This window comes from Trichechus manatus, unplaced genomic scaffold, assembly GCF_000243295.1.
Source record: "Trichechus manatus latirostris isolate Lorelei unplaced genomic scaffold, TriManLat1.0 scaffold00032, whole genome shotgun sequence".
In the NCBI taxonomy this organism is placed as follows: domain Eukaryota; kingdom Metazoa; phylum Chordata; class Mammalia; order Sirenia; family Trichechidae; genus Trichechus; species Trichechus manatus.
In genome coordinates, this window is record NW_004443968.1 from 2710815 (window position 1) to 2724821 (window position 14007).

Here is a 14007-nt window from a genome sequence, read left to right on the forward strand (position 1 = left end):
CCAGAGGTAGGGAGGAAGGGAGAAAAGGTAAGCACTAGGATGATGTCTACATTTCTGACTTGAGAGGAATGGTGGTGCATTTTCTGAGATGGAGGACAGCACAAAGAAGTCAAGAATTTAAATATTCTGAGTTTGAAGTCTCTATGACACATCAAGTGAAAATGTCAAAAGGGCAACTACATATTAGCATCCAGACCTCAGAGATAACTTAGGGTCATTACATGATTGTATTCATGTGACAAATCTGGCTATAAAAGGACACAGAAATAGGGCAACAACTAAGGAATGGATATGGAAAGTGATTTGCTTTTTAAGGTGGGGGCAGAGTTGTATCTTCTTTACTTGCTGTTGTTACTTTCAACGGGAAATACTGAAACAAAGTATGTGTCATAACAGGAATTATCCAACAGACAGAAATGGAGCAACTGATAAAATAGAAGGGAATGGCCTAAGAAGCAAAGCCTGGGTGAAGGGGAGAGGGAACAGGGTCTAGAGCACAGGAATCGGGCAAGCCTCCATAGCCAAAATTAAAATACATAAAAAATAAAAAGAGCTGCATGTGTAATGAGGGTTGTGGATTTGGTGGTGTGAAGATGAAAGTGATGGGCTCTGGTTTCAGCAGCTTAAGAGTGATGCTGTGACAAACATGCGGAAAGTTTGAGGAGAAAAGATTTGGGTTGAAAAGCTGTCTAAGAAGAGCATACAAAAATCGCCAGGCATTATGGAGTGACCATCTGAGGTCAGAGATCATGAATTCAAAGCAAAACCTAGAAGTACAGTTGCACAATACTCTTCAACAATCAATGCTTCATACAGAGTTCGATTCCATACCAAATAGTTACTATCTGCTGTGCTTTTTTAATCTTTTCTTTTGCTATTAGTTGATATGTCTATCTCAGCAAAATGACTGCATGCTTGCAACAACGCACTATGCCTTTCTAATGCAGCCTGGAAGACAGACATAAAAGTTTATTAGATTTAGATTTTATGTAGCAATTAATAATAAGGTCACAAAAATAAACTTAAATAGAAAAATGCTTTATGTTAATATGTTAAGCAAAAAGGAATATGATGTAAAACTGCACATACAATATAATCAGAACCATGTGGGGAAAATATGAATAGAAAATATTAACAGGTAACACAACAAAATTCACGGTGATTTTCTGTGTGTGATGGGCATATATGTTCACCTCTTATTTTTCCTTAAAATCAATTTATCACCTTTTTCTATAATATAGGCAAGGGAAAAAAAAAAAGTATTAACAGAATGTGATTAAAACACTAAGCCTCTTGCATTTAAGTTAAATACATTAATTTTAGTGTATTTTGACACTTACCTTAACTACTCAGTAGCTTTCTTCACTTATGTTCAGATTGTCAGCAGTGTCTTGGATAATAAAGACAATCTGCAGTTGTTCTTCACTAAAGTATTAAAATAATTTTTCAACGGCTTTCTTGTATAAAGCTTTTAGATAAAATAATCTCAGACAACTACCACTCTTACCAAAGAGTTCAATAACACCAAAAAGAAATGTATCAGAAAATATAGAATATACTGACCTAGACCTTATTTTTAAAATTTAATCAGCAATGCCATTTAAGGCACACTCACTTAAAATATTTTCAGAAATTTAAAGTAGAAATCTAAACATGAACAAATATAGAAAAGTTTAGTATTGATAGAGTAAGCTAAAAAAAGCCTTAATACATAGTCATGCAAGACTCTATTCCAAGGTACACACCTAGGACATTAAAGACAGCTTTAGTCTTCATTCCGGAGCCCTGGTGGTGCAGTGGTTAAGAGTTTGGCTGCTAACCAAATGGCAAACAGTTCAAATCCACCAGCAGCTCCATGGAAACCCTATGGGGGCAGTTCTACTCTGTCAGCTCCATGGAAACCTTATGGGGTCAGTTCCACTCTGTCCTATAGGGTTGCTATGAGTTGGAATTGACTCGACAGCAACGGGTTTGGTTTTGATTTTGGTTATTCTCTATTCTAAATTTTCCAAATTTCAGTAATTTAAAAAAAGCTAGGAAAAGAAAACACTACTTCAAATCCTAGAAAATCTGTTCAGTGCAAGCAGCTACAAAACCATTTGCTATATCCATATATTCTGCTGTTATTTGTTGGAAATTTCAAAAGAGTATCATGAACATTCTGAAAGTTGAGATAGCTAAGACAAGGAGAGCAGGGACTGAGGCATTCCATAAGGGTAGTAGCTGAAGGTTTAAACCTTTCCCTTAGGTCACAGGTCCCACCTACTGTGCATCTGAATAGTAGGTTTCTCTCACCAAAGGGACCTTGCAGATTCTTGGATCAGGCAACATGCAGAAGTAAACAAGCAAAAAAAAGGAGAGTAATTGAATAAGAAGGCTATTTGTCGGAAATTTCAGCAGAATATCATGAGTCACACTCTCTTTGCCCAATATGGGATGAGACAAAATCAGAGTAAATCTGACCATAATATATTTTCTATGAGGGACATATGAAGGGAAGTAGCAGACCAAAGTGAGGAATCTAGGGAGATAAAGGGGCTGAGAAAAATGCATGAGGCTTGAGCTGAACAATCAGGAAAGTGAAAGGCAGGTTCCGCAAGGAAGCTATTACGGAGAAAATGCAATATCCTACTCCTCATGCAAAACCCACTATTCAAATGTACAAAGAATGCAACCTATCACTTACCTCTCCATGAAAAGAGGGGCCAAGTAAACTTCAAAACAAAAAGGAACTTTAATTACAACAGAATGCAGGGAATACTTTGGCTACAAATTAGTGGTGTACTGAATGATAAATTACTAGTATCTTTAGGTGACCCAAACAACTGTTAGAACAAATCCCTTCAAGCAAATCTGAGTCATATAAAAAGAAATGTAAAGAAGGAGAATAACATTTCCTAGAAGAAAATATCTTTCTATTTAAAAAAAAAAAAAACTGGAAGAATGGAATACAAAACAATTTTTATTTAGTAATGTGGAATGAGTTAATCTCAAATGGAAAGGAGAGGTTTGAAAAATAGGTATTTCTTAAGCTCTACTTCATCCTTAGCTGACGTGCCTCTTAATTTAGTTTACAATAAAAGGTGGCTATCTGGTGGCACAGTGGTTAAGCGCTCAGCTGTTAACTGAAAGTTTGGTGGTTCGAACCCACCAGCCACTTCCCAGGAGAAAGATGTGGCAGTCTGTTTCCATAAAGATTACAGCCTTGGGAAGACTACAGGCAGCTCTACTCTGCCCTGTAGGGTCCCTATCAGTGGGAATCGACTTGACAGCAATGTGCTATCTGGTCATAGAGAATTCATGAGAATACAGTTGAGTGAAGAGAAACCATACACTACTATTGAAAAGAAAAAAATGATCAACTAGTCAATTACAATTAACAGGGTTTACTGAGTGAGAAACTGTTTGGGAACAGGGAGCATCCCAAACTGGAAACCGTAAGGGTGCTGGAGTTTACAAAGTTCTTTTAAAGCTTAGCTGAGTAAGTATATTGCCTTTTGCTTTGAATGGTTTAATTAAACCATATTAATTTTCCTTTTGTTTTGGGAAAGTTGGTCACTGAATGTTAAACTGGCTTATCTTGATTGAATGAGGGCTGCAAATTTATGCTGATTAGTACTGCTAACTCATGCTGATAAGAAAAACTTGCCTAAGTTTCTATTCTTCCAAAAGTTGTTGTTTCTTGTAAATGGCCTTAGGACTAAGTTTTGTTTGGTTCTTGGCTAAGTGAAGCCTCTTTAACTCTTGCTCCTAGGTTCAATGAAAATTACATTTCCCAGCCTCCCTTGCACTTTGGCCAGAACCAGTTGCATGGCCCCAGCCTATGTAATGTGGGCAGAAATGAGTATCCACTCTAAGCCTGATCCTTTGAATCTTCTGTAAGATCCATAGCCAACTCTCTTTTTCCTTGACACAGCATCTAACAGAGGACTCCAAGCTTGCAGGAGAAAGAAACCTCGTATCACTAGGTCACTACTTCAAGGATAGCTGAATCCTTGAATCACCACTGTATGAAGGACCTCTCTGAAGAGCTGCTCAACTCCCACCTCACTGTGACCTCCATTTGACTCTGATTCCTGTCTGAGTGAAACAGAGTGAGAAATGTTTAAATCTAACATTTAGATTTTTTGAAGTCATAACCTAACCTAACACATCTAGCTCACAGAGTGTACAGATCCAAATGAAAGAGCAGACATAAAAACAATATATGTTATTTAACAAGGGCTAGAAAATTAGTGAATTTTTGTTATATTAAAAATCAACAGGCTACTAATTTAAAAATTGCTTATTCCTTCAAGTATTGACTCCTTCAGAAAAATGGCATGCTTACTCATTAAATCAACATAGTAGGATCAGGTGCCACTTCAAACCCTCCATCCCAAAAGGGATAGAGTTTGATGAGAGATAAGGACAGAGATTAATTAACATGATACAAAAAGAGAAGCCATAACTTCTAAGAAAAATATGCTTACTTACAATTTGATGTTACGATACCAGTGGGACGAATGAATACTAAGATGATATATACAAAAGCTAAGAACAAGTTTCTTCTGCTACACTCATGATTAACCTGTCAAGTCCTCAGGAGCCTCTTCCCTTAAAAATTCCTTTAAGCATTTTGTGGACCTTAAAGAATGCCCTCATATTCTTCTCTTCCTTTAACCCAACTCCATCATGTGCTTTAGAATGCAACCAGTCATTTCGAATCAATAATATTTTTGCAGGGGCTATTTAGCAAGGATTTTAGATATTTTTGATATTAAAACAGTATCATTTCACTTCAGAAAAGGTTGGTAAAAAATTAATTATCCCCAAAGGATAAAATCAACTATCTTACTTGACTGATTTAGATGACGCCACTCAGCAATTTGAAAATTTCTGGACTAACATCAAAGAAAGGTATATGATCTTTAAAAAAACAAAACAAAACTAGGAGAAAATGAAGCTAACAATAGCAGAAGAGTAACTACACTGGAAAATCTTGGGTGGCATACTTGGAACCTTATTTGGCATAAAAGACAGCATTAACTAATACTAAAGTTAATCTGTTTACAAAAACAAGTGAAGATCAAAGAAAACTAACTTTGTAATTATTTTTAAAGGCTGAGTTTCCCCTCAAATTAGTAGATACATATATTTATGACACGATCTTGTGAAAAAAAGTAAAGATTTTAAATATAATACATTATTCTAATATTAGCAAAGGGAAGAGAATAAAGCTTTCTATTTCTAAAATTTGAGTTTTTACTGGTAAATATAAGTTTTATAGAAACAAATGCAAAGCGGAATACGTAAGAATGTGGAAATGCATACAGACTAAAATGAGACAAGAATGCCAAGATCTTTATAGCCAAAAGAGATCTGGAAGTCTCATTGGATCAGAAGCATGCAGTCTAGAAATGTACAGCTCTCAGTGGAAAATAAAATACCTTAATGTTTTATATCTAGTTTATTAAATCAGACCCCATTTATTCAGAATTAATGATAATTTGCCCATCTCATTTTCATCCTTTCATGATCTACAGAAAAAGATTGTTAAACAAAATAAGTAAGCAAGATTGCACAAGATATAATGAACCTACTTACAAAACAAATGTCTGAAATTTACTATAAACTATAATCAAAAACTAGTTACAGATTATTGGTTTTCACTCATAAGTAGATCTGACAGGCTTATAACTTTTACCAAAACTTTAGTTATTGTTTACTTTGCTAATAAAACATACATTTTTAAACAGCTCTTGTCTCACACAGTCATATACATATGCATGTGTATGTATACATTTCATCAAGTTCTAAAAATTTTTTAAATACCTGGAAAAGTAGTATTTTTCTGTACTTTAACACTGATGTGGAAAAAGTATAAGCAAAGAGAAGACTATAAATAATTAAAATAGAAAATAGATTCCATAAAGGAGATTTAAACTTTGTGGATGGAATAGCCCTGAATTAAAGGTTACTGTAGTATATGAAATCATTAGTAGGATTAGTGTTAGCCATTATTCTTTATCTTTCATAATTACACAAGATGTTTGGCATGCACTTCTGTATACAGACTTCTGCTTTTGCCTCACTATCTCACCTATATTTAACTTCTTTACTTCTGAGTTTGTTATTTTACTGTACATATTTCAGCAAGACAACTTAGTTCCTTTGTGGCAGGAGTGGGGACTGTAGTAAAATTGCAGTGCAAGAGAAACAAAAAAAAATTAAAATCCCACAAAAGAACTCCACTTGCTTGCTAAATTAAAGTTTAAAATCCTTTGCAGAACAAGAAACCTCCAACTTTAATATTAAACTCTCAAACGAGTCACCAGAAATAGAATATATGTTTTGAGCCATTTTTCCAACAACTCATCCTCTTGTTGACCAACTTTTCTTAAAGGTAATTGAAAAAGATATGTAGTATTTTTGGTGGCCATGGACAGAACAAAGCTGGGGAGGGGGAGAAATTGAATTCTTGACCGTGACTCTATTACCTTTGTGCTAAAGAGGTGTACTACTAATTTCTCAAATAAGAAAATTATATTTTTCCCATAACTTTCCTTTGTCATACTTTTAGAAACAGGAATTAGCACTTAACTTCTAGGAAGTTAATCAACCTGGTCAACTAAATAGATGTGAAAGTCCCAGTCACAATTAGCCAGCCTGTCCTTGCCTTACCTGCCGTTACAGAGTAGCCATCGAGCAAGAGAGTAGTGAGGTATAATCTTCTGCATGACACTGGCCATCACCATGGTAACGACCAGCTGTATACCTATCACACCCTGTGTAAAAACAAATAAACAAGTTTAATAATGAATAAATTTGGATTTGGGGTAACTCCTGGAAAACTTCCTATACATTTTGAAAAACACATTTTAAAAAAAATAAAAATGAGTTTCTCATTAAAATATGTGTTATTCTGTCACTGAAGATCACATAAGTTTACACTTAAAATATTCAGTCTTTGGACTATAAGACATAAAACGAGACTCATGAAGAGTGTGCTTCTTAGCTCAAGTAGATACATGAGACTAAAAGGGACCTCCTGTCTGGAGGCGAGGTGAGAAGGCAGAAAGGGACAGGAGCTGGTTGAATGGACACAGGAAATCTGGGGTAGAAAGGAGGAGTGTGCTGTCACAGCACAAGGAGAGCAACTAGGGTCACACAACGTGTGTATAAATTTTTGTATAGAAACTAACTTAAACTGTAAACTTTCATTTAAAGCACAATAAAAATAAATAAATAAATTTAAAATATATGTTTAGTCTCATAATCCTCTAAAGTTACCTGAAGGTCACCATCCATGTGAATGAAGAAATGTTCTACATAAGTTAAAGGTATCAAGTAGTGATTATTTCACCTCTCTCCAATCTACTCTACTCAATATACTTAAAACACTAGCTTGGCAAGTTTTAATAGCAGCATACCTATTTTTTAATGCTAGGGTGGTAGCGGGTGTTGTTAGCTGCCACTGAGATGGTCCCCGACTCATGGCAACCCCATGCATAACAGAACACTCAATCCTGTGCCATTCCCATGATCGGTTGCAGATTCACAGGTTTTCATTGGTTGATTTTCTTAAGTAGATCCCCAGGCCTTTCTTCCTCTACGGTAGTGAATAATTAAACAACATTAACTACAATAAGTGTAAAGGCAGAACTAGCCTGAAAGTCACTAGAAAAGAACATTTGACTCATGCTGTCACTACCAACTTCCAGTAGGCCTTCAACAATGTCCAACAATTCTTAATTTTTGCTCATCTATCCCTCCCCTACACTCCACAATGGCTAACTCAGATCTTCTCCCTCCTCCTCACATCTCCAACCCCCCACCAAACTTCCAACTCTCCACTCAGGAGATGACATCTTCCAGTTCACAGAAAAATAAACACCATCAAATGGGAACTCCCTCACTTGCCACCCGCAAACTCACTAAGCCTCTTTTTTCTGCATCCTCTACTAATGGAGCACAGCTACAATATAAAGCAAACCCCTCTATCTGTGCTTCAGGGCCCATCCTCTTTGAGCTTTAGTAATCTCAACATAAAATAGCCTCTTTCTTACATCTTATTCAACCTATTCTCTATTAAAAACCTTTCCACCAGCACTGCAACACCTACAAATCTTTCATCTTTCTAAAAACTAACAATTTACCCTTTTCCTGCAGCCCTCCTGCCCCTTTCTCATATTCATAGCCACCTTTCGAAAGACTTGTTCTCACTGTTTCTATTTTCTCATATCCCACAGTTTCCATCTGACTTCTCCTCCAGCCTATTCCACAGCGAAACCTACCATTATCAAGATCATTCCACGCTGCCAAATTATCTGTCCTCATCTTAAATCTTAGCAGTATCTCAAATGGCTAACCACTCTCCCCTGCTTTACTTCTACCTTAAGGATCAATCAGTCCTTACATGGTCCCCTTTGCTGGTTCCTCCTTCTCTTACCTAAAAAACAAAAAACAAAAAAACAAACCAAACCAGTTGCTGTCCAGTCGATTCGACTCATAGAGACCCTACAGGACAGAGTAGAACTGCCCCATATGGTTTCCAAGGAGCAGCTGGTGAATTCAAACTGCCAACCTTTTGGTTAGCAGTTGTGGCTCTTAACCACTGTGCCACCAGGGCTCTGCTGAGGTTTACAGAATCATGGAAAAACTTACAAGTGTTTGTAGATAGTATTTGAACATTTAATAAAATCCAACAGGAAAAATTACAATTCAAAGCTCCAGTAAGCTATTGTTTTTCTGCTATTAGATCTTACTTGTTTGAATAAGCTTTAGAATAAGCATCTATTCAAGCTAATGTTATATCATCTCTACATATATTCATTAATTTTATCCAAAAAGTCTTCCAAGCAACTAATCGAAGCAGTTCAAAAGTAAAGTTGGACAGCTACGGCAAACCTAATATACCCACCATCCCCCACCACACACAAAAAAGTACACTAAAAAAGTATAAAAACTTAAGAGGGAGTAGTGTAGCATATTGGTTTAAGAGAATGGACTCGGGACCCAAACTGCCTGGGTTAGCATCTGGTCTCTGCCATCTACTAGCTGTATGACTTCTGAGGAGGTTATTTAACCATTCTGCACCTCTATTTCCTCTTCTATGAAATGGAGCTAACAATTCAACCTACCTCATCAAGCTGCGGGTAGGAACTGTGCCTGGTACAGAGTAAGCAGTCAATCAATGTTAGTACTATATGTTGTTAACGTCATTGTTATTATTACTGCTACTAGAAGGCCTTTCTAAAAACTGACATCAATCTTACAAACCGTAAAAGACTGAAAAACAAAGTTAAAAAAAAAAAATCCAATTTCTGCATAGAAAAACAACATAAAGTTAAATCAAAACCAAACCAAATCTATTGCCGTCGAGTTGATTCCGACTCACAGTGACCCTACTGGACAGAAAACTGCCCCAATAGAGTTTCCAAGGAGCGGCTGGTAGATTTAAATTGCCGACCTTCTGGTTAGCAGCTGTAGTCCTTAACCACTAAGCCATCAGCGCTTCCACAAAGTCAAAAAAGGCAAAGTTAAATACAAAAAGTACCTGTAACTCAAAGAGACTGAAAATACAATATTATTTTTTTTAAACATCAGAGATAATTTACTTATTTGACAATGCAGAGAGATAGTTCCTATAAATCAATTAGCAAAAGATCAACTGCCTAATTAAAAAAAGAGGGAAAAAATGAAAAATGGCTCTTAAAATATATACCAAGCCTGCTTCAAGTAAGGTTTTATCTGTAAATATTTTAATGCCTTAAACTCTACCAATTGGGTTAAGGTCTAGACTATTTTAATAGTACTCTAACATCGAGGGTTACATTTTTACCTTTTTTCTTTCACATTTCCTATCACTTGAATTTACTATCGATTTTCTTATGGTTTGTGATAGAAGCTCTGCAATATCCATACAATGAACGCCATTACAAAGAACTCTTTCAGCTAGAACAAGGCCAAGAAAAATATTAGCAAGTGTGTCAGAAGGTTGGTCTATTTGAGATCACAGACTTAAATGCAAAAGATTTTTTTTTTTTTTTTTTTGTCAGGGAAAGTGTTTTGGACAAAGTGGATCTCAACCCAGCCTTGAATAAAATAAGTGATATTATCACAGAATCTTTAAGGGCATTTAGCACAATCTCTCACAAACACATATGATATAACAATTTATTAGAGTGTAAGCTGTTTAAGAACAGAAATCATATCTTAGTCACATCCAATAAATGTCACAGCTATTAAATGGTATTTCATAAAGAGTGGTCTGGAAGGTGTATGTAGTAGATACGATGAACTGGGTAAGGGGAACATCTGGCCCAACTCTCTCCCCTTCCTCCAAATCACTAAGCATAATGAGATATTGCTTACAGACCCATTCTCTAGGATGTATGTGAAGACAAAAACAAACAAACAAAAAAATAAGCAAACTGGATTGACTAGAATTAGAAATATCAACTAGGTTTCTGCAATAATCCAGACAAGACATGATGAAGCTTTAAATTACAGTAGTATTTCCGGTACCCAAGAGAGAAATGAGTTCTAGAGATATTATTGTAGAACTCAGCGACTGAACAAATATGGAGTCAAAGGACCCTAAGAAGAACAAACACTATAGTATGGCTGGCATATTCTTGGTATTGTAGTTACTGTTCGATTAAAAAATGCTCAATGCAAAAGTGTAATCAGACTCCATTCCTTTACTTCACTATGCCATGTCCCTCTTTTTAAATGAAGCAGAAAATACTTTCTAAAACCCTCATCTATATGCTGTGTTATTATATAATAAAAGTATTCTTCCAACTTTCTAACACAGCTCTAAATCTTTTCTGGAATGTATCTGCTGCTAGGTGACTATATACGCATTACTGAGAGAAAATATGTCATTTTTAGCCCAATGTAAGAATCTATATAATCTTTTAGAAACGTAATTTTAAAATTTTGGGAAAATATTTCACCAATTACTCTTTTTCATATATGTTTCAAAAACAGTCTTTGGAAAATATTTTCAAAATGGAAGTCATTTTCCAGAATTATATTATCAATTTTATTACATCATTAACACTAAGCATAGGTCAAATTTTATACATTACTACACATTTGACAATTACAGTGTATATGTTAGGGATTAACATATTAAAATACAAAGCATCAACTTCATTAATTAAAAGGTACAATAATTTAAAACTAAAAAACAAATTCTAATATCCTGTCTTCGCTGCCCAACTTAGCATCTACGTATGTCAAAGTTTATACAAAAGCAGAATTTTATAATATTTAATTTGAAAATAAAATTTCCTAAATATTTTTCAATTATTCCCCTTTAATTGAAGGAGAGTGCTTAAACAAATTTAACTATGAACTTAAACATAAATTTCACAACAGGAGACTCTTAAATTGGGCAGAGATGCGGTGAAGCTACTATAGTCCATCAGAGCTGAAGTCTCAAGCACACAACCATATGGGTCATTGACTCAAGCAGCCTTAATGGTTTTATTAAGGCTTCAAAACAATAACTTGACCAAAGAGATGGCTTCTGTCTGGATTTACTGCCCCTAGGCTCTGATTATCTTGATAACTAGAAATGAGGAAAGTTATTTATGAAATAGCTCATAAGCACCCAAAAGGGGTGAAATGCTGGGGGCAACTTAGGTTTCAACCTCTCCACATCTATTAACCTGAGGCCATGAAGAGCAAGAAAAAGTTATTTGCCTTTAGTTTCTAGAAGAACTATCATTTCAATTTTTGTCAGAAAGTTTCTGGGTAGCTTTAAAAAAAAAAATGCTTACCAAGGAAAATTAAACAATTCTCCAAGAAATAAAATACACCAAATAGCAATACTGTATCTTGTTTGTCAATATCAAAAAATAAAACTCTCAAAACTTAAATACAAACGGTGTAATTTTAAAATTCAAACTTTGAATAGTGTGTCAACCTCAGTGGAGTTGACATTTTGTTATGTTTCATTAAACTAGCTCTCCTGCTGACAAACAGATTGAAACAACAATGCGTTGCATACCATTAGAGGGCATATTTGCATATATACTTGGGACTCAGACCAGCCCAAATGGTTTCAATTATCATCTCCTTGAGTAAGTAGAAGGAAGAAAAAGGAAAGAGGACATTACTCAATGACCTTCCTGTTTTTTGTTTCTCAACTGTTTAGATGTTTTAGTGATAGATAGCTAGATATGTTGAAACAGACTTCTAAATGCTCAAATAATTTATACTCCAAAAGACGGTAAACTTTGTCATTTGAACTCTGGTTCATAAAAATCTTAGAATTGACACTTTGAACATTTAAAAGCACCATCTCTAAACAATTTAATTTACAAATGAGGAAATCAGGGTCCCAACAACCAAGATAGCAAAACTACCCATTTACAGACTTATCTAATTTCTAACCTAATGCTTTTTCACTAAGTCTACTGCATTCAACAAATGCACTGAGAGAAACAAACTACATTCGCCAGGCATTAGGATCACTAGCAATAGTGAGAAAAGAGTATGGTCTCTGCCATCAATGAGCAGTCAGTCTAGCAGGACAGTAAACAGACCATTACAATATAGAGCAATAAGAGGATAGAAAGAGGATTTTATGGGAACACAGCAAAAGGAGAGAGGGCAATTAAGAGCAAAAGGCTGGGAAAGGGCACTCTGGAAGGTAAAGCATGAGTCAACAAAAGTTTGGTGGACCGTCAGTGATAACCGCTTTACATGGTATGGTCAAGACAGAAAAAGTAGACTGAAGCCAGATACTGAAGGGCAAAACTAACTGGTTTAGAATTTAACCTGAAGGCAATAGGAAACCATGAAAAGCCATATAATCAGATCAGTATTTGAGAAAAATCATTCTGGATGCGATGTAAAGAATACAGGAGGAAAGGCTAGTGGCACTAAGACAACAGCCCAGGTATGAGGAGGACCTGTACTAAAGGTAGTAGCAGTACATAAGGGAGTAGGGCTGCAACCTTTCTTACTTTGGTGATAAGAACCATACATTATCATACATTATGTGACAAATGAATTCAGGTCTCAGCCAAACAGTGTTTAAAAAAAAAAAAAAAACCCTGTAAATCCAAATTATGTCATTATAGAAATTATTTGTATTATAAACAGAAAAAGTAAATGAAAATTCAATTAACAAGTACATACTGTCTGCCTAATATGCATCCAATATCTTGCTGGTTGTTATTAGGGCTTTGGTACAAGGATATTTGTCTATTTCACTAACTGCTATATCCCAAACACTTAGAGCAATGCCATTCAGAATAGTTCAGAGTACACAGGAGGTCACTTAATATTTGTTAAATGAGCAAATGTCATTACTGCAAAAAATATCTGTCTTAACTGAACTTAATTCATAGACCAAAAACCCAAACCAAACCCACTGCTGTCAGGTTGATTCCGACTCATAGCGACCTTACAGGACAGAATAGAACTGCCCCATAGGGTTTTCCAAGGCTGTAATCTTTACTGAAGGAGCCGTGCTAGTGCAGTGGTTAAGCACTCTGCTGCTAACAGAAAGATGGGCAATTTGAACCTGCCAGCTGCTCCATGGGAGAAAGATGTGGCAATCTGCTTCCTTAAAGATTAAACCATTAACCCATTCCTGTCAAGTCCATTCGAATTCATAGCAGCCCTACAGGTTTCCAAGGCTGTAATCTTTACGGAAATAAACTGTCACGTCTTTATCCCGTGGCGTGGCTGATGGGTTTGAACCGTCGACCTTTCAGTTAACAGCTGAGTGCTTAAACCACTGCACCACCAGGGTTCCTTACTTCATAGACAAGAGTAACAAAATAGATAACAACAAATATATTAAGACAATATTTACTTGAACACAGTACTCTATAAGTAGGCTGCTTGATGAGTAGTGATTAAGAACAAAGGGCAGAAAATATCACTGAGGGATATTTCTTTTTTCTTTTATATATTTTATTGTACTTCAGGTGAAGGCTTACAGAACAAATAGTTTCTCATGAAACAGTAGTACACATGTTGTTTTATGACATTGGCTAA

At 35.7% G+C, this 14007-nt stretch overlaps 1 protein-coding gene across 7 annotated transcripts in view; it reads right to left on the bottom strand.

The window, feature by feature from the left end:
- Window positions 1-14007, bottom strand: part of TMEM161B (transmembrane protein 161B) — a 77379-nt gene that overhangs the window by 41042 nt on the left and 22330 nt on the right. For 4 of the 7 annotated variants that reach the window (XM_023730080.1, XM_023730083.1, XM_023730081.1 and 1 more), the window contains one exon: window positions 6664-6767. The exons of 2 other annotated variants lie outside the window; for them this stretch is intronic. In XM_023730080.1, the coding sequence (XP_023585848.1) occupies window positions 6664-6767 (104 nt within the window). Of the gene's footprint in view, window positions 1-6663; window positions 6768-7412; window positions 12988-14007 lie in introns of those variants that run through there. One more of the 7 variants, XM_004375014.3, reaches the window with a different exon arrangement.